The sequence below is a fragment of the Aquarana catesbeiana genome, linkage group LG13 (genome assembly GCF_042186555.1).
Source record: "Aquarana catesbeiana isolate 2022-GZ linkage group LG13, ASM4218655v1, whole genome shotgun sequence".
NCBI lineage: Eukaryota > Metazoa > Chordata > Amphibia > Anura > Ranidae > Aquarana > Aquarana catesbeiana.
In genome coordinates, this window is record NC_133336.1 from 185,463,934 (window position 1) to 185,485,106 (window position 21,173).

The 21,173-nt window shown below is 45.3% G+C and overlaps 2 protein-coding genes across 9 annotated transcripts in view; both read left to right on the top strand.

Annotated features, from left to right (window-relative positions):
• CTSK (cathepsin K) overlaps positions 1-2,991 on the top strand; it is a 61,597-nt gene extending 58,606 nt beyond the window's left edge. For all 8 annotated transcript variants that reach the window (XM_073609652.1, XM_073609650.1, XM_073609649.1 and 5 more), the window contains 2 exons: positions 746-851; positions 2,641-2,991. In XM_073609652.1, coding sequence (XP_073465753.1) covers positions 746-851; positions 2,641-2,740 — 206 coding nt within the window. In that variant the 3' untranslated portion in view covers positions 2,741-2,991. The remainder of the gene's footprint in view (positions 1-745; positions 852-2,640) is intronic.
• An 8,542-nt stretch (positions 2,992-11,533) lies between these two features.
• LOC141117053 (cathepsin K-like) overlaps positions 11,534-21,173 on the top strand; it is a 74,373-nt gene continuing 64,733 nt past the window's right edge. The window contains exon 1 of the mRNA XM_073609644.1: positions 11,534-11,684. The gene's annotated coding sequence lies outside the window, so the exon portion shown is untranslated. The remainder of the gene's footprint in view (positions 11,685-21,173) is intronic.

Below are 21,173 nucleotides of genomic sequence, written 5' to 3' on the forward strand. Positions count from 1 at the left end.
TGTCCACGATGCACACCCTCTACATCTACGGAGATTTACTTGAAGCACTAGACACTCCATGCCGTTGAAGGACATGCGATGTCGGATTTATGCTGATACATTACATTGAGCACATCTGACTACGTAATAGAGTCCTGTAACTCTGGTAAGAGTCTTGCATTAGGTGGTGGATCACGTGGTGGATTTTGACCATTTGTATCTTCAAATCACTATTCGATAAACTACTTTTTGGATATTTATTTTTGTTCACATTTTTTGCTAACACTATTCACTATTTATGGACTTCATTTACACAATTTAAGCGCTGCATTATTTTTAAGAGGGTTTTATATATATATATATATATATATATATATATATATATATATATATATATATATACTTGCACACATTTTTTTTTTGCTTGTTTTTATTAATAAAAGCTTTACACTGAAAAATAGCAGCTTCAGTGCCCCAAAACAGCAAACTACGCACAAAGTGCAGTAATCAGCATCAACCGATCAGAAACCATCTTTGACTGGTCTTACTGCTATGAATTGAAATCTCAGTCTTTGCAATTTGTCAACTCTGGCTTCTTACTATTTGCCAAATAAACTGGAAGATGACAAACTGCTAACCACATGCAAAGTGCAGTAATCATCTTCAGCCAATTGGAAATCAGAAAATTGTTGTTGGCTTTGTATTGAGGGACAAGGGAGGTTTTTGTTCTGTTCCACCTATAACAACTTGTGTGTTATCTCTGCAGGAGTTTATTATGACAAAAACTGTGACCCTGAGGGGATCAATCATGCTATCCTGGCTGTTGGCTATGGAAATCTGAAGGGGACAAAGCACTGGATCGTCAAGAATAGGTAGTTAGATCTTTTCTACTCCTGCTTCTTCGTCCTGCTTTATATGCAAGCACACCTATAATCTTAAATAAAGCTTGACCCTAAAAAAAAAATATTTCTCGCCAATCGTTTTCGAAATTCCCATCTCCTCACTCAAATAATCTATACATCTTTTTTTTCAGATAATATACTCACTTTGATACAATATTGCCCTCCCACACCACCAAAAAGTCTGACCTCCGACCTTCCCTACAGTTTTGCACAGTTGCACGGGCTCCTCTCCTGTACTGAAATGGTTTATTAGAAACTGTCATTCTTGTTTTTCGAGATCGCATGGGGCGTGTGTAAAAATAAAACACCAAAGTGAGCAAAGAAATTGCACTAGGGTGTATCTCTTGGTCCCTTCCCAAAGACCCTTCCCTGGCCCTCCAGGATATAAGACTCCTGACTTGGACAAGGCGCTCTCAGGTCAACCTAGCCAAAAGGCCCCACCCCTCATGATCAGCTGAAGCTGACCAGTGAGTACTTGGTGAGGAGCTCTCCCAAAGAGAGAGACCCCCCCCCCAAGGCAGGGGAGGAAGAAACCTGATGGCCACGCAACCTCCCCCTAGACTTTAAGGTAGGCTTGAAGATCCACACCCTTACAATCTGTGAGTAAAGGAAAAAGACCCATATGTAAAGTCCAGTGACAGAATGTGAAGAGTGAATAAATAAAAAATAAAACACAATGCACAATGCTTAGGTTGTACGGCCTGGTAACAAAAATTGCCCCAGTCTCGACCAAAAGGCCTCGCCCATAAGTTGTAATGTAGAAAAAAAGCTGGGTTGTCATAGCCTAGTGCTGTTTCACACAATATGGTCTCAAACCTAGATAAAGAATGCATCATTCTCCAGCATCTTTTAGCCCTTTCCTCCCCAGCCTCACTGCCCCTTTCATTCACTGGATTTCAGTTAAATCATGGAGGCTCAGCATCAAATACATGCAAATGCAATTTGCCTAGAAATTGCCAGATTGGCACCCATCAAGGTATTTTGATATTTGCAAGGGTCCTCAAAAGAAGCAGCCTGCTGCATGCATTAGGCTTGAGGGCCCTTGATAGTAGACTTGTGCATGACGAAAAATTTTGTTTAGTTTCATTTTCATTCCTAAAAGACATAATTTTGTTCTGTTATATTAGTTATCTTACGGTAATTCGTTTTCGGGTTAATTTGTTATTTCTGTAGAGTATCGATATTTGTTAAAACGAATCGATTTGTTTTTGGAAAAAATGTGTTATATATGTATGTATATTTATTCGTGATAACGATTCGTAGTTCGGAAAGTCGTTTGTTTATTGAATCTTTTAATACACACAATGACAATATCTCTTCTCCTCTGCTCAAATACAATACAACACCCTTCTCACTCAGTTCTCAGCAAAGCACTTTGCCAGTAATCCAACCTCCAGCACAAAACGAATCAGCTGATTTGACTGTAAGATTTACTCACAGTTGGCGTTTCTTTTTTGTTTAGACTTTTAACAAATTAACAAATCATGCCGAATTAATTCGTTATTTTCACTATAATTTCTTTCGTATTCGTTGAAATTCGTAATTTTTTTTCTTCGGACATTCGGATGTATCCGAATCTCTGAAAGATGCAAAATTTGGGCGAAACTCAATTCGTTACGAAACAATGAGCACATGTCTACTTGATAGGGTCTCCCTTCTTATGCAGTTTTTTTTTGCTGGGTATCTATGAAAACTTGCATAATATGTTGGTGTTCAAGAAGGCTGTATGCTCATTCACATTTTCTGTATTTTCTTCCAGCTGGGGAACACAATGGGGAAGAAAAGGATTTGCACTGCTAGCCAGAGACAAGAAAAATGCCTGCGGTATCGCCAACCTTGCCAGCTTTCCACTGATGTGATCATAAGAACCTTGCTGCAGGCAGAGGATAAAAGACCACTCAAAATTTTAGTCTGCCAAAACATTTTTTATTTCAATTATATTCAGCCACTGATGTGTTGAATCGCCTATTGGTTTCTTACATGTTTTTGGAATTCCACCAGTGAGATCTCTTTGCCGGAAATCCTGGCTCTGCCATCTGCTATTCTGAAGTCTCACTTTTCCCAATGCAGTTTATGTCAACTAGAATTAATAAACCATCCTATTATCAGATATCAGTAATGAGATCTTATTGCTGTCCAGTGTCATCACTGTCATTGTAGGGACTTGGTGCAGGACATTTTCAGTGCTGTTTTATTTAAAGTAATTTTTATTATAATGTATTTTAAAAGGTTACAGATTTTGTTAGCTTTCTGGTTTAGGTTTAGTACGCTTTGGATAAGTGTAATGCCCCGTACACATGATCGGACTTTCCGACAAAAAAACCGTGGAATTTTGTTTGAAGGTTGTTGGCTCCAACTTGTCTTGCATACACACGGGCACACAAATGTTGGCCAACAATTACGAACGTGGGGACGTGGTGACGTACAAGACTTACGACGAGCCGAAAAAAAGGAAGTTCAATAGCCAGTGCGGCTCCTTCTGCTTGATTCCGAGCATGCGTGAACTTTTGTGCGTCGGACTTGTGTACACACAATCGGAAATTTCGACAACAAAGTTTTGTTGGCGGAAAATTTGAGAACCTGCTAGCCAACATTTGTTGGCGGAAAGTCCGCCAACAAATGTTCGATGGAGCATACACACAAGCTCACATCCAACATTTGTTGTCGGAAAATCTGATCGTGTGTATGGGTCATAAGAGTCAAGATAATTTATGATGGTCACATTTTGTAATTGGGGTGAGGGTTAAGATTACTCTTGGAGGAGGTCAGGGCTAAAGCCCCATACACACTATCAGATTTTCTGCTGATTTTTGTCTTCAGATTTACCAAAACCATATAGTGCAAGGGCCTGCCTGATTGCATACAAATTGAAACTTCTAAGGTTTGACCTCATATGATATGGTTTTGGTAAATCTGAAGGAAAAAATTAGCAGAAAATCTGATAGTGTGTATAGGGCTTAAGTGTTTTTTTTTTTTAAAAGCATATCATAAGAACTGAGTCCGGCGAACTAAGATTTAAAGCATGCTTTAAATCTAGGTACGGCGACCTTTTGGGAAAGAAAAGTCCGCCGGAGCCTACACACGGTCGGATTGTGCGGTGGACTCTGGTCTGCCGGACCAAGTATGCCGGAAAGTCCGACCGTGTGTACGCGGCATTAGTCCGAGAACTGAACCGAGGTCAAGTCCAGTTTAGCAACAAAGTATAAAAGGGTTAATCAGAAGAAGAATGGTCGAGATCCAAGCTGGGGTCAGTTCCAATCTGGCAGCTGAGTACAAAAAGGGGCAAAGAAGTAGAATGGTCAAGGTACACATCAGAGGTCAATGGCAAGCAGCAATCAAGAGTAGTTAAATGGGTTTCCAGGTCACAGCAAGTTTAGACAGATCACACATTAGCACAGGAACAAAGGGGGACTGAAGATAATCTAGCAATTTGGCAGTGTCTGGGCTGGGCTTATATAGGGAAGTTTGAGGTCACTTCCTGTGTGCCTCCTGGGCATTTTCCCACCTTTTTCCATCAGGTTGAGGTAACTTCCTGTGCGCCTCCTGGGCATTTTTCTGCCTTTTTCCATCAGGTCTTCTGTGCAGGTGGGGGTTGGCGTACTGAGGCGTCTTTGGCGTATGCTCAGTTGGCACAGATTTCCTCTTGCGGCAACACGCCATTGGTGCATGCGTAGTAAGCCCTGGACTCTTACTGCAGGCCACCTCATAAATAGGCATGAGTCATACCAGAGGGGGAGTCGGGTGGAAGATGGAGATGGAGTGCTGAGGAGGCTGTCGATGGCCCTTTAGGGGTGCCCCCTAGTCTGGGAGTGGGGGTGACCTTTGGCTGGGGCCTGGGTGCTGGAAGGATCCTGTCAAAACACACATTTAGGAAGCCTTTCCTGGAGGCACGGGAGCAAGGAGAGAGGACTGCAGGAGCAGGTCAGCACTACTGGAAGATCGCCTGAGAGTCAGAGTCCTGAGAGGACTGTGGGGAGAAGTTAGCCTGGACGGCTAGTAAAGAGGCAGCTGCAGCCAGGCCTGAAGAGGTGGTGCTGGGATCAGTAGTCACAGGAGGATGAGTACAAGCTGGACACTGTAATACTTTGCTACACAACCAAAGGGCCTCGGGTTCCTGCCTGTAATGAGCAATTCCATTTAATCTGACTGAGTGCCTGTCAGATCCTCACAGTGATCCAGCTGGCTTCTGCAAGCAGGCGTGTGCTGAAGGAAGAAGTTGAGCTGTATATAGGAAGAGTGTCCCTGAAGTTCTGCTAAAGTTGAGTAGGCATCCTATAACTTCCCATCCCTATCCAAGCTATTACCCTCTAATAAAAAAACAAAACAAAGTCACAGACTGTTCTCTGACTCTGGAGTGCCTGTGAAGATACGGTGTGCCTGGTTATGAAGGGTGGAGGATCCCAGTTCATCTGCAGCTCCTTAGGGGGTGCGCTACAGTTGTAAAATTAAAGCAGCCCTGTCATGGTAGCAAAATAATTCTAAAAAATGTGTCCAAAAGAAGAAACTTTAAACTCACCTCTCTGGTGGCCCTCCAACCTCTCCTCTGTTCCAGCACTGCAGTCTCCATTAGTCTCTTCAGGATTTAACACATGTGAGAAGGTGAGTTGTCTGTGTCCCCCACCGTGTGCCATGGTTTTATCCTCCCTTTTCCAAATTTGGTGAGTCTTGTCCAAAATTTTGTTCAAGCAAATTTTATCTAAGCAGCTCAATGAGTGTTTGAAAATAAGAATTGAAAGTTTCGGCCTCTAAAAAATATTGTCAAGTTACTTATTCCTGGTTGAGAAAGTTGGATTGCTTCCCACCGCAACAATGGACATTAAAATTGCTTAAATGCATCCTACACCTCCTCTCAAGTTCTGAGCGTGCCTCTATCTACCTACATGTATATTACTGGGGAAGGTCATTCGTTATTTAAATACAACTAGTAATTGTTCCATTAAAATATTTTTGGCTCAAACCAAAGCAATAATGTTTACTTTAGGATTTTATCATACAATGGGTGGGTGTGTCTGTTGTCTCAGTTAATATATTATGCAATCATTCTGCAGATGGGACTAAAATACATTTAATTTGCATAAAACAAAAAGGAAATACAATTTTGTTTTTGGCTTCACTCAACAGAATCACAGTGTGCAGGTTTGACAATTGGCCAGGTTTCTAATGTGAGCACAAAAAACGTGATGCATGTTTCTTTGCTCATAATACATGTTATGGCGTTAAACAGAAGTCTTGTTTAGGGCTCATGCATATGGACGAAAGGGGCTATAGTGTGCAACAGCCTAGAGAGTGTGTGTTTGAAGCATATGTCTGTACACATGTGGGTGCTTTGCTTGACCATATCTTGTAGCAGGTCTATAGTCTCTGACCATCATCTGCAGCATTTCTACATTCTCTGACCATCTTTTGTACCATGTCTACACTCGACCATTTTCTGTACCATGTCTACACTCTCTGACCATCTTCTGTACCATGTCCACACTCTCTGACCATCTTCTGTACCATGTCTACACTCTCTGACCATCTTCTGTACCATGTCTACACTCTCAGACCATTTATTGTAGCACAGGGGTAGGCAACCTTTTGAGCACAGTGTGCCGAAAAAATATTTTCGAAGAGATTGAGAGTGCCGATTTTATAACAAAAAAATGTCAAATTCACACTCTCAATCACGAAAAGGATTTTTTATAACGTAAATGCTATAAACTACTTGAGTAGTGAGAAATTAACATCCTGTACTCACGCCTCAGATCAGCCCAAATTTCTGCAACTCCACACCTCAGATCACTGTCCCCCCTGCAAATCTGTTTTACCATTGTAACCCCCTGCTCTTCTGTCCCACCACAGTAAGCCCCTGCTCTTCTGTCCCACCACTCTGACCCCCTGCTCTTCTGTCCCACCACTGTAACCCCCTGCTCATTTGCCCCACCACTGTAACCCCCTGCTCATCTGCCCCACCAATGTCCCCCCCTTTCTCATCTGCCCCACCACTGTACCTCCATGCACATCTGCTCCACCGCCGTACCCCCCATGCTCTTCTGTCTCACTGCTGAACCATCTTCTCATCTGTCCTAACACTGAACCTATCTGCTCATCTGCCCCACCACTGTAACCCCCTTTCTCCTCTGCCCCACCACTGTACCTCCCTGTACATCTGCCCCACCTCTGTACCCCATGCTCTTCTGCCCAACCACTGTAACCCCCTGCTCATCTGTCCCACCAATGCACCTGCTTTCACATCCTCACATCTACCCCACTGCTGTACCCCACTGCTCTTCTGTCCCACCGCTGAGTCCCCTTCTCATCTGCCTCAACACTGAATCCCCCCTGCTCATCTTTCCCACCACTGTAACCCCCTTCTCGTCTGGCCCAAAACTGAACCCCCCCTGCTCATCTGTCCCACCACTGTAACTACCTGCTCATCTGCCCCATCACTGTAGGCCCTGCTTTTCTGTCCCACCACTGAACCCCCTTTTCATCCCTCCCACTACTGTACCTCCTGCACATGTACCCCTTTTTTCATGTGCTCCACCGACGTATCCCCCATCACCCCACCTTCTCATCTATCCTAACACTGAACGCATCTGCTCATCTGCCGCACCACTGTAACCCGCTTTCTCATCTGCCCCACCAATGTACCTCCTGTACATCGGTCTCACCTCTGTACCCCCCTGCTCTTCTGTCCCACCTCTGTTCCCCCTGCTCATCTGTCCCACCAATACACCTCCTTTCACATCTGCCCCACTGCTCTACCCCCCCTGCTTTTCTGTCCCACCACTGAACTCCCTTCTCATCTGCCCCAACACTGAACCCCCCTGCTCATTTGTCCCACTGCTGAACCCTCTTCTCATCTCTTCCCCCACTGTACCTCCCTGCACATCTGCCCCACCGCTATACCCTCCTGCTCTTCTGTCTCACCTCTGAACCCCTCCTGCTCATCTGCTCCCCTGCTGTACCCTCCTGCTCATCTATGATATGCAGCGTGGTGAAAGGAAGCAGAGATGAGACAAATCTACCTGTCCTGGCACACTCATCCTGCTGATCCACCTCTTGCATCCAGCCCACGTGTTTGTATGTGAAGTATGTGATGTATGTGATGTATGTGATGTAGGGGATGTCACATACAAGCATCTGGAATGGGTGCGCAATGATGAGCTCAGGTCAGGGGCATTTTCTGAAAGCAGTGGGCCTGTGTGCAGGATCAAAAGTTGGGCCCCCGCAGCTGAGAAAAAGTGTGGCAATCTGCGCCACAGGAAAAGTTGGGTGTGATTTTCATTGCGCTGAATACTGGCTGTGGCTTAAAGTGCCGGGGGTTCAGTAGTAAGTGACGCAAAGGTTCAGGGATAATTTCAACAAAGTTCCCAGAAGCTCAACAGTAAATCCACAAACTGTCACCTGATGGTGCTTTTTTCAATCACAGTGAAATTCCTTCTTTCTGAGATTGGTAGTGGCAACCAAGTGATTGGCTTTAGCAGTGGCCAATGACAGTCCTCCTCTTCCTGGAAACAGGGACCGCCCCCCCTAGAAGAACTGCACCCAATCTCTTCCCCATCACAAAATCAGATGATCGCAGCTACAGCAAAGTTAGAGAACCAAACAATGTTTCCCATCTTTTACAATGTATGGGGGCACAGTGCCTCCCCCTAGGTGCGGTGTGGCATGGAGAATTCTGAAATTGGAATGCATTAGTGTCTCACTGACACTTCCCTGCGCTGCTCTGCTGATGGGGAGGGAGTCGAGTGCCGGCAAAAGAGGCTTCGAGTGCCGCTTGCGGCACCAATGCCTACCCCTGTTGTAGCAGATCTGTAGTCTCTGACCATCTTCTGTAGTATTTCTACACTTTCTGACCATCTCTTGCAGCAGGCCTATAGTCTCTGAACATCTCCTGTAGCATGTCTACAATCTCTGACCATTTCTTGTGTATTTCTACAGTATCTGACAATCTCTTGTAGTAGGCTTGTAGTCACAGACTATCTCTTGCAGCATGTCTACACTCTCTGACCATCTCTTGGGACATGTCTGCAGTCTATGACTATCAATTATAGCAGGTCTGTATTCTCTTACCATCTCTTTTAGTATGTCTACACTCTCTGACCATCTCCTGCAGCATGTGTGTACCCTCTGATCATATATTATATTAGACCTGTAGTCTATGACCTTTTCTGTAGCATGTCTACACTCTATGACCATCTTTTGTAGCATGCCCATAGTCTCTGACCATCTCCTATAGCATGTCTACACTCTCTGACCATCCCTTGTGGCATATCTGCAGTATCTGACCATCTCTAGTAGCAGGCCTGTAGTCTCTGACCATCTCCTGCAGCAAGTCTACACTCTCTGTTCATATCTTGTATCACGCCTGTAGTGTTTTCTTTTGTAATGTTCCTACACTCTCTGACCATCTACTGCAGCATGTGTGCACTTCCTGACCATCTCTTGTAGCAGGTCTGTGGTCTCTGACCATCTCCTATAGCATGTCTACACTTTCTGACCTGCTGAATATCTGCACTTTCTGATCATCTCTTGTAGCATAGTCTCAGGGCATCACATGTCTACACTCTCTGACCGTCTCCTGTAGCAGGCCTTTAGTATATGACCATTCCCTGTAGTATGTCTACATACTCTGACCATCCCCTGGAGGATGTGTGCACTCTCTGGTCACCTCTTGCAGTAGACCTATAGTCTCTGAACATCTCCTGTAGCATGCCTACACTCTGTGATCATTTCTTGTGGCATATCTACAGTATCTGACCATCAATTGTAGCAGGCCTGTAGTCTCAGACCATCTTCTGCAGCATGTCTACACTGTCTGACCATCTCCTGTAGCATGTCTGCAGCCTTTGACCATCTCTTGAAGCAGATCTGTAGTCTCTGACCATCTCCTGTAGTGTGTCTACATTCTATGACCATCTCCTGTAGGGATGCCCCCTCATCATTTTAAAACAGAAAACATATTAATTACACAGTTCTGTGGCGGATTAAGGTGGTAATTAAACTCACTTGGTGTCTTAAATGCATTTAGTTAGCCAGAACCTGTGTAATTCATATGTGTTTGGGTTTAAAGGGATGAGGTGGCAACCCTAATCTCCAGTGGCGTCTCCAGCTTTCAAATTTAGGGGGGGCACATGGGGGGACAGGGACAAAAGTAGGGGGGCAACTATAAAATGTATATATATATATATATATATATATATATATATCCTGGGGCCCTTTACTACGACCCCACAACGGGCCCTTTCACATGTTCTGCAGTGAGCTCCCTTCCTACTGTATTGGGGTCCCCCAGGGTGGCAGAAAACAAGAGATATATGTCACCAGCATATCAAGAAAATATAAGGATCCAAAGCAGTGGGAGAACTATCAGGGTTGCAAAGGTTGTCTTGCCTCCGGGCCCTGGTGTTCTGCCACTGTGGGGTTCCCCAGCCTCCTCTTGCTGTCCTGCCCCTGCTATTGACAGCTCTGGTCTGGCATCTCTTGGAATTTACAGGCTGGTCCTCCTGTCCTAAGGACGGGAGAAATCAGTCTGTTTTTTCAGTAACTGAAAGTCCTGGTGGAGTCCTTCCTGCAACTCGCTCTTCTCCCTGCCAATGAGGATGCAGGTGAAGGAGCAGATCAGGCGGCCGTGGTTGTGTGAACGCTCGCATTATGCAGTGTCAGCGAGCAGGGGAGGGGGGAGGAATCACCCGCAGGAGCTGACTGGGGACTCTCTCCCTCTTAGACATTGATTTTTTGTAAAAAAAAAAAAAAATAAATAATTTTTTTTGGGGGGGGGGGGGCACATGGGGGGGCACAGCATAATGTTGGTGGGGTCAGGGCCCCCTCTGCCCCCCCCCTAGGGTCGCCATTGCTAATCTCCTGTAGCATGTGTGCACTCTCTGACCATATCTTATATCAGGCCGTTAGTATCTCACCTTTTCTGTAGTATGTCTACCCTCTTTGACCATCTCTTGTACCAGGCCCATAGTCTCTGACCATCTCCTATAGCATGTCCACACTCTCTGACCCTCTTTTGTGGCATATCTGCAGTATCTGACCCTCTCTTGTAGCAGGCTTGTAGTCACTGACTATCTCCTGCAGCATGTCTACACTCTCTGATCATCTCTTGTAGCAAGTTTGCACTCTCTGACCTTTGCATGTATCAGACCTGTAGTCTCTTATCTTTTCTGTAGTATGCCTACACTCTATGACCAGCTCCAGCAGCATGTGTGTACTCTCTGGCCATCTCTTGTAACAGGTCTGTAGACGTACCATCTCCTTTAGCATATCTACACTTTCTGACGTGTTGATGGCCTGCACTTTCTGACCATCTCTTTAGCAGGCCCATATTCTCTAGCCATCTGCTGTAGCATGTCTACATTCTCCGACCATTTCATGCAGCATGTTTGCACTCTGACCATCTCTTGATGCACTGAATAATTTGTGCAGCCTGTTGACGATGTCAGGGGATACACTTGAGGACCCCCCCCCCCCCATATCAAGAAAGTTAACTACTGCTGATTTAGTGGAATAAAGATCTCCAGGGCAAAGGTCTGCTCTTCTTGCACATCTACATTCACTCACACAACACAAATATGCCTGTTACGTAACAGGTTTCTAGAGAATGAGATATGCTCTACATAGAGAGGATCTGAAAACTCTGTTGCAGAGTTCTGTTCTGTGATTTTTTTTTTTTATTTAACCCAACCCCTAGAATTCCCCGACTGGCCTTCCTGGAAGGGAGCAGCCCACAATATTTCAAACAGCTCAGTCTTAGCAGAGTCAGCTAGAAGAATCCATAGACAGAGGAGGAAACAGTCCATCCTGCAGGTAATCAGCTCTGGTTTGCATTTACGCTTCTTTGCAATCGCCTAGCTGAAAGTCATTCTCTTTGTCTGCAGAAGAGTTTTTTTGTTCCATTTGCTTAGATTGTTTTAGAGCAGTGGTGGTCATCTTTTTTGATATAGGAGGCTTCAACTGTGACCTCTGACACCACCGAAAGGCCGCACATAAAATTCAGGGAATATTCGGTGTGCAGGACAGCAGACACACAACAGGATATGGTCAAAGGCAATGGGCAAGACACAGTAGACCAGACTTTCTCAACCTTTTCAACATGGAGGAACCCTTGAAATAACCTTTCGGTCTCAGGGAACCCCTGTTAAAAATGGCTATATTTACAACTCATGATAAATTCGTGGGATGGTCAATGGAAGAGTGCTCCTTACAACCTGTGGTCTTGGGGAATAATTTCCCTCCTACAGATAGCTAAAAAGATCATTGGTGTCACTGGGAACTTATCTGAGAGGCAAAAATCGGTCATTGCTAAAGGAACCCCTAGGAACCATTGGAGGAACCCTGGTTGAAAGCAGTAAACCCTGCAGTAGACTATGGGCATGCTGCAATAAATGGTCAGAGACTGTGGACATGCTGCAGGACATGGTCAGAGACTACAAGTATGCTACAAGAGATTTCAGAGACTGCATAAATGCTATAGGTGTTGTTGGAGCCTAGGGGCCCGAAGGCTACACAAAAAAGTGCCAAAGGGCTACATGTGACCCTCAGGCTGCAGGTTGGGTACCAGAGTTTAGAAAGAAGAAAACTACACACATATTTATTTTGGTTGAACAGCGTGTTTATTACATATACTACTTTATATATATATTTTATGTTATTTGTGCATGCTGTATGTATATACATATATATATATATATATATATATATATATATATATATATATATATATATATATATATATATATATATATATATATATAGTAGTTCTTTAACCTGGAACTGTGTTCCTGAAAATGTACCCAGTTGTAAGGAAGGCCAACTTAAACTTTAGATTTTTTTTCAGTAAGCGAACATTTTGAGTTGCTATTCTTTTGAACTTTAAAATCCAATTTTATATATTGCACATTTGTGTATGCTTATTGTTATACATATTTTCATTATTGCCTATTATACAGTGCATAGATTTGTAGATTTTCATTCTAGTAATTATCCATCCCTCATTGCAATCACCTTGCCCCCCTCTTTATACTATGCAACACATTGCGCTTATGTGCATGCTCGTTTTGTTGTGCTTCACGCATAGGGCAGCCTATGCGAAGCAAGGAGACTTGAGTATCTTTTGCCCATTTGGCTGTGTGTTTTTTTTTATTGTTTTGGCAAGTCTGGGTTTGGGTTTGCCGTTGGTACCACAAGGATTATATCATTTTTTTTTTGCATGTTCTGTGACTGCACGTGACTTTGCACGTATTCACGCAATTCACAAGTGTGAATGCAGCCTGAACTCAAAAGATTTACTATCTTATAAGGAACATCTAGAAATGTAAATTGTGTTTACAGCGTATCTAAGCCCAGAAAAACAAATTGATAGTATTACAGTCCTTAGATGTGGTGGCTGCGTTAGTTTTCTTTTTTCACACTTTTTTTCCTTTATTTTAAACTTGTAATCCTGCCATTGACTCACTTCCTCTTGTAGGGTGACAGCCGTACTCAGCAGCGTTGTCACTTTAGGACAGGGAGTGTGTCAGCACTATATAACATTTCCCTCTCTTCTTCACAATAGGGGGAGGTGTTTTGTAGTCCACAGAGTTAGCAGGGAACAATGCTAACTGATTACAGTCCAGAGAAAGAGATCACAGGAAGTTATCAACAAGATTCCAGGATAAACAAACAGCTTTTTAAAAAAAATTATTATTTGCACTTGTCTTACAGATATACATATCCAAATTTCAGTGGATGTAAACACAATAACTAAAATGTCATATCAGACATCCCAACCTGCAAAAAACTAATTTCAGGGAGGTGACGCTTCGCGTCGGCATCAACCCCCCCAATGAAATACAGCCTTACCAGTGCCAATTAAATGCAGCCCATCAGTGTCCATCAGTGCAGCCTATCAGTGACCATAAAGGTCCATTTGTGCCACCTCATCAGTGCCTACCAGTGCAGCCCATCAGTGTCTCCCATCAGTGTCACCGCATCAGTGCCCACCAGTGCAGTCTGTCAGTGTCCATCAGTGCAGCCTATCAGTGTCCATCAGTGCCCACCAGTGCAGCCCATCAGTGTCATCTTATCAGTGCCCACCAGTGCAGCCTATTAGTGTCACCTAATCAGTGTCCATCAGTGCAGCCTATCAGTGTCCATCAGTGCCACCTTATCAGTGCCCACCAGTGCAGCCCATTAGTGTTACCTCATCAGTGCCCACCAGGGCAGCCTGTCAGTGTCCATCAGTGCAGCCTATCAGTGCCCACCAGTGCAACCCATCAGTGCCACCTTATCAGTGCCCACCAGTGCAGTCTATCAGTGCTCACCAGTGCAGCCCATCAGTGCCACCACATCAGTGCCCACCAGTGCAGTCTGTCAGTGTCCATCAGTGCAGCCTATCAGTGTCCATCAATGCCCACCAGTGCAGCCCATCAGTGTCCATCAGATCACTGCCCACCAGTGCAGTCCATCAGTGTCACCTCATCAGTGTCCATCAGTGCAGCCTATCAGTGTCCATCAGTGCCACCTTATCAGTGCCCACCAGTGCAGCCCATCAGTTTTACCTCATCAGTGCCCACTAGCGCAGCCTGTCAATGTCCATCAGTGTAGCCTATCAGTGCCCACCAGTGCGGCCCATCGGTGCCACCTTATCAGTGCCCACCAGTGCAGCCTATCAGTGTCCATCAGTGCCACCTCATCAGTGCCCACCAGTGCAGCCCATCAGTGTCCATCAGTGCCACCTCATCAGTGCCCACCAGTGCAGCCTATCAGTGCCCACCAGTGCAGCCCATCAGTGCCGCCTTATCAGTGCCCACCAGTGCAGCCTATCAGTGTCCATCAGTGCCACCTTATCAGTGCCCACCAGTGCAGACCATCAGTGTCCTTCAGTGCCACCTCATCAGTGTCCAACAGTGCAGCCTCAATGTCCACCAGTGGAGCGCCCCCGGATCTGTCCCGCCCCCTCCCCCGGCAACAGATAGAAGACAGAGCATCCCAAGCGGCCGCCGCGGCCGTACTCCATTTGGCCACTCGGGCTGTTCTGTCTTCTGTCTGTGGCTGAGTGAAAAGTCCAATCGGAAGATCGCCGGGTGCTCACGGGTGACCGGGAGCCCGCAGCCAAGTGCGGGAGACTCCCGCAACTCGCAGGAGACTTGGGGTGTCTGTCATATACGCTTTAACCCATAACACAATTCCAGAAATTGTTGTCCAAATCTGCAGCTTTAAATAAAACAATCCCTGGTGATCCTATTCAGGCACTTCCTGTTGTAAGTTGCGCTCCTATGCCACGCTCCTCGGGGACACTACAAGTAGCTGTACAGGCACACATTGCTCAGGCACAGTCTACTGTTGTCAGGAAGCTGCTCCAGAGCAATGATGTGTAGCAAATGTTAGAGGGAGCGCATGTAGACAGGAAGTGGCTGAAAGAAGCCAGAGAAGATCAGCAGCACTGATGAAAAAAACCCACAATTGTTTATTTCAAACAGTGCATTATACTTTGGCAAACAAAATTGGGTGTATTTATAAATAAAATCAATATAGTTGTTGAACCATTGAAACTGCATGTAAATTTATTCTGTGTGAATGGGGCAAAATCAAATGTTCTTGAGTAACAGTCTCTGCAGTTTGAATGTGTAAATATGAAAAATAGTGCAATATGGCCTCTAGATGATGCGGACTATCTTAGGAAATAAAACAACCAAAAAGACACTGTGCTAAGGATCTATATATAAAATGTGCTTATGGACAAGCTGCTATCATCCAATATAAGATACACTATAATAGAATGTTACACTATATAAGTGCTGCGCTATTCCACAAGTGAACATTTGTAGCACCCTGATGTTTAGGAAGGGTTGCTATTAAATTTATTTGCCAAATGATATTTGCCTTGGCCAATCGCTAGGAGGTCAATTGATTTCACCCTAACTCTGGAATTGCTGCACTTCTCTCTTCTGTCACTAGATGGCCGGGTATCTGGTAGCATTAGATAAGACAAGGGCATTGCAAGGACAGATTAAGAATGAATGGGGTATCTCAGCCAATGGGCAGGGATTTTCTTGAGTCCCTTGGCCTGCTGGGAGAACCTATTTATTTGGGTGGAGTCAGGTGATTGGGGTTCTGGGCCACCTGGACGGCTGTCTGGGTGGACATGTGTTGTATTTCCCTGGGCTGCTAGGCCAGAAACCTAAGGCCTATCCCGGGGACATCTGGCTGATAGGCTGTCTGAGGGCCTATCCAGAAGCAAGAGAGCAGCATAGGGTTGGGTCTGCGGGCTTGCAGTCCAAACAGAAGTAATGGTTATGCCGGCCGGAGAACCTGTCATGGTCAGAGGTAGAGGGGAAGCTGTCGCCATGAAGGGACCATCCACCAGAGTACCAGAGCAGTACCAGGGACGGTGAAGAATTGGGAAACTTCAGCAAGTGGCAAGCCAGGGACCCAGCCAGTGGAGGTGACGCTTGCAGAGAATTATTGTGCACCAAGCCAGGGACCGAGCAGGCCAGCGGGGTGACGCTTGAGGAGTATCTGTGAGCGCCAAGCTAGGGACCCAGCAGGAATGCAGAGGTGACGGTGAAGAAAATACTGAGTGAGAAGATTGGAAGAGCTCAGGAGATCCAGTGACGAGTGGATCTGTTAGTCTAGTGAAAGACTGGGAGCTCAGTTGAGTGAAGTTCTACAACAGGAGGTTGTAGAAGAAGTGAAGGAGTTTATTGCAACTTTTGTTAGAAACTGTTACAAGACTGTTACCATAAGAGACAGTGGTCCTACTCGTGCAGATGTGGTGTCTAGCGGGATGCCTTTCCCTGCATGGCTGTCTGCCTATAGAAGTCTCGGAGTCTGCCAATTAACATTACATCTACTTAAGGGTGTTCTGGCACTAACCTTCTCTCCCACAGTTCTGTTCAAGAGACAATAAATCTCTTTGCATTCAAGAAGTGTCTGATGCCCATCAATCTACCTTGCATTACACCTACCATGCCTTATAACCCACTCTACACGGAAGGATGTCAGCTGTCCCTAACTCTGGAGGTCACCATTAGGCCTCTGGGGGCCCGGAATCTTGCTACACATATATTACCAAACTGTTGATAACAAAAATACAGTGAAAAAAAAACATTAAAAAAAGTCCATGCTAGTAAAGTGACAAACAAGACAAGAATCCACAGGGAACTAGCAATCACAAATTTCCGTGATCAAACAGTGCAGCGTGATCTCACATGACTCATCACCAATATGTCCTCCACCAAATAACACTCTGAGGCTTACCAGAGGCTATGTGACTTTCATGAGAGAAGTCAGGCAGTGCTTAGTTAGAATGATGTAAGATGACAATCCACAACTCACATCTCCATCTCTCCTCCTGATATGAGACACCATAGAGGGAAGTACAAAAAAGAGCAAACATGCTCCACAGCTTTATTAAAGCACTTAAAAACACCTACAGTATCTCACAAAAGTGAGTACACCCCTCCGCTGGAGGAGCGCTGGTCCCTGAAGCACCCCATTACCTAGTTTATTCTCATGTGCAAGTATCGGGTGACTGAGTCCATTTGTCCCATATTTGGTCATATTTAAGAGGGCAACCTCTATGTAGGTAAACTAGTTTTTTGTAGGGTAATGTGCTATTGACTTCCGCCACCCAGTGTGAAAACTCTGGGGGATTAGGCCTCATCCAAACTCTAGCAATTACTTTTCGTGCAGAAAAAAGTGTTTCATGTACAAATACCTTTTTGAATTTATTTATCTCCGGGTCTGGTAAAATTCCTAGAAGGCAGAGCTTGGGCTGCAGTGTTACAGGGGAGCCCATTGTGTCATGGAGGAAGTGCACCACTTGTGTCCAGAACGCCTGGATCTGGGGGCACTGCCACAGTAGATGGAAAAAGGTGCCGGTAACCTGATTGCACATTGGGCACATTGTTGATTGATTACTCTTATATTTTGACAACCTAAGTGGCGTGAGATATGCTCTATGAATCAGAAATAATTGAGTTAATCGGTCAGACAGTTTAGGGGACACTAATTTACATCCGTCTAGAGCGTCGCTCCATTCGTCATCTGTCAGTGTTCCTACTTCTCCCTCCCACCTTGATTTCAGGGCGTAAGCCGATGTAGATGCCTGCGGCAACGTCAACATTAGGTAAAATTGGGAGATTAGTTTTTTCGGGTCAGGGCATTTCAGCGCTTCCATTAGTGGGTTATTTACCAGAATGAGTTCACCCGGCGGGAACTGTGAGTGACGCAGTTGCAGGTACCTGAAAAGCATTTGGTTTGGTAGTGTATATTCCGTTTTCAATCTATCAAAAGTTTTTAACCTGCCATTATGGATGATGTGTAGCATATAAATGATCCCTCTAGAACTCCACACCTCGCTGTCAGGCATCAAATTAAATTCTGGAAGATTTATGTTGTGCCACAGGGGAGTGAATTCATTTATTACTGGCAGTTGAAGTCTATTCATGGCTAGGTTCCAGATCTTAGTATAGTGGTACAGTAGTGATTTACGATTAGCATTTCTGTCTTCCCCAGTGGTTCTCCCCGTTATCGCGACCAATGGGTCTTGTGACGACTGAGACCACTTAGGGCACAGCAAGTGCAGAAATCTTTCTCTATCTATCTTATCAACATGGAAAATTTGGGATAACTGCGCTGCAGTATAGTAAGCATTAAAGTCAGGTAAAGCCATTCCTGCTAGGTCTGTGGGGTTTGTAAGTTTTTGCCAGGCGATTTTATGTCTGTTGCTACCCCATATGAACGGCTTCATAATGGCTTCCATTAATTTGAAATGCCTAAGCACCAAGTATATTGGCGAATGCCAAACCATGTAAAGTATTTTAGGTAGGAGGACCATTTTGACCAGATTTATTCGGCCCATTACTCCCAGTGGGAGGCGAGCCCACACCTGTGTTTTGTGCTTAAGCATTGCAAACAACGGAGCTATGTTGAGTGTCTCGTAGTCAGCTGGGTCCCTTGTAGTCCTTATACCCAAGTATTTGATGGTATCCACTCTCTGTAGGGGCAGCATTGCTCTGTCTTTGGGCTGCGGGAAGCTGTCAAGGGGTAGTATCTGGGATTTATCCCAGTTTATCCTGAGGCCGGAGAACGTGCCGAACCGTTCTATTAGGTCCAGTGTGAGAGGCAGGGAGTTTTCTGAGTCATCAAGGTATAATAGGGTATCGTCTGCGTATGTACTGATTTTTTCTGTCACGTCCCCCCCCTGCAAAGTCCCTTTATCTCCGGGTGTGCCCGGATGGCTACGGCCAGGGGTTCTGCCGCCAATGCGTATAGTAAAGGCGACAGAGGGCACCCCTGCCTCGTACCTCTGGACAACGAGAATTGCTCGGATGGCCATCCGTTCGCCAGTACCCTCGCCGACGGAAATTGGTATAAGAGTTGCACCCATTTTATAAATTTAGGGCCGAAGCCGAACCTGCCCAGACAACTCCACAAGTATCCCCACTCCACCGAATCGAACGCTTTGGCTGTGTCCAAAGCGACGATTATTCTTGACCCTACGTTGTCATGTGTGGCCTGTAAATTTATGAACAGTCTCCTAAGGTTGAAGGATGTATTTCTACCTGGCATAAATCCTGCCTGGTCGCAGTGTATTAAGGAAAGGACTACTTTGTTAAGACGGAGGGCTAATATTTTTGCAAGTATTTTGATGTCTACTTGGAGTAGAGATATAGGGCGGTATGACTCAGGAATGAATGGATCCTTCCCTGGCTTGGGAATCAATACTATGGTGGCTTCTCTCATGGACGCTGGCAGTACGGAGTCTTTAAATATGGCCTCATATTGGCTGTAGTAGTCTAGGGATCAGTATTTCTGAGTAAGTGGAATAAAATTCCGCCGGTAGGCCGTCCGAGCCCGGGGACTTTGAACCGGGAAGTTCCGCTAGGGCTCCGGATATCTCGTCTATTGTTAATGGGGCCTCTAATTCCTCGACCTGTTCTATGAAAAGCTGGGGAATTGTCAGTTCTCCCAGAAATGTTTCCATTAGGGAGGTATCTGTCGGGGCTGTTGCTGTGTAGAGCTTGCTAAAGAATTCTCTAAAGATGTCTGTTACTCTGTGCGGTTCTGTTTCTATAACTCCGTTAGGTTAGCGCAGCGAGATTACCACGGGAGGCCTATCTTCACTGTGTATTAAATAAGCTAGGAGTTTCCCCGCCTGCTCCCCGTACTCAAACGACCGCTGGATTTTTCGTAGTGTAGCTGGGTCAGCACCCTTGAACAAAGTTTAAGGTTGTCAGCTCTATCTGCGGTGGGGGCCTCGAGAAATATTTTTTCTGAGTCTCGGAAGCTATCCTCCGCCTTAACTATTACCGACTCTGACACTCTTTTGAGTTTGTTAATTCTATTAGTCAGGATCATACGGGCGTGTTTCTTAAAGGCTTCCCACACCAACTGGACCGAAGCAGAGCCTTCATTGATTAGGAAATAGTTTCCCCATTCTGTCAAAAGGTCATCCTCCTCCGGCAGTATGGTCAGCCAGAAAGGGTTCAGCCTCCACGTCACCGGAGGGCGGTTGTGAGGGACTGTAAGTATGGCCCAGTAGGAACAGTGGTCCGAGAGGGACCTAGGGGAGAAGCCTGCATCTGACAATCTAGGAAGGAGCACCTTGGAGACCAATATAAGGTCTATGCGTGACATAGCACGGTGTGACGTGGAGAAACAGGAAAATTGCCTATCTGTAGGATTCCTGATTCTCCATGTATCTACTAGGTTGAAGTCTGATAGGAGTCTGGCGAATCTTGTGGGATGAGATGTCACAGGTTCAACGGTTGATGTGTTAAGTCTGTCTAGGGCTGGATCTAGTACGTTATTGAAATCACCTAGCCATACAGTCGGGATGTTAGGGTGCAGGGTCATAAAGTCAAACCCAGCGGCAATAACAGCCGCGTTAAATGGTGGTGGAACATAGAATGCCATAAGGAGAATCGGGTCTCCGTAAATTTTAGCTTTTAAAAGAACATATCTACCCGATGGGTCGATCACTGAGTCCTGGAGCTCGAAATGGGCGTTTTTAGCAATTAGGAGTGAGACTCCCCTTGAGAGTGTGGTGTGCGTCGAATGGAACGCCCATCCAATCCATGGTCTCTTAAGTACTCTATGTGCAAGACCTTCAGTGTGTGTTTCTACCAGAGCCACCACGTCTGCTCTTTGTTTTTTAAGGAGTGAGAACACCGCCGACCTCTTTATGGGTTCTCTAAGTCCGCGGATATTCCACGTGGTAAATTTCAAGCTTGACATTTAAATGTGTATATGAGGTATTGAGCTCCAGAACTCAGGCCTCCCCCCCCTCCAAGCGTCCCAGCACGTACA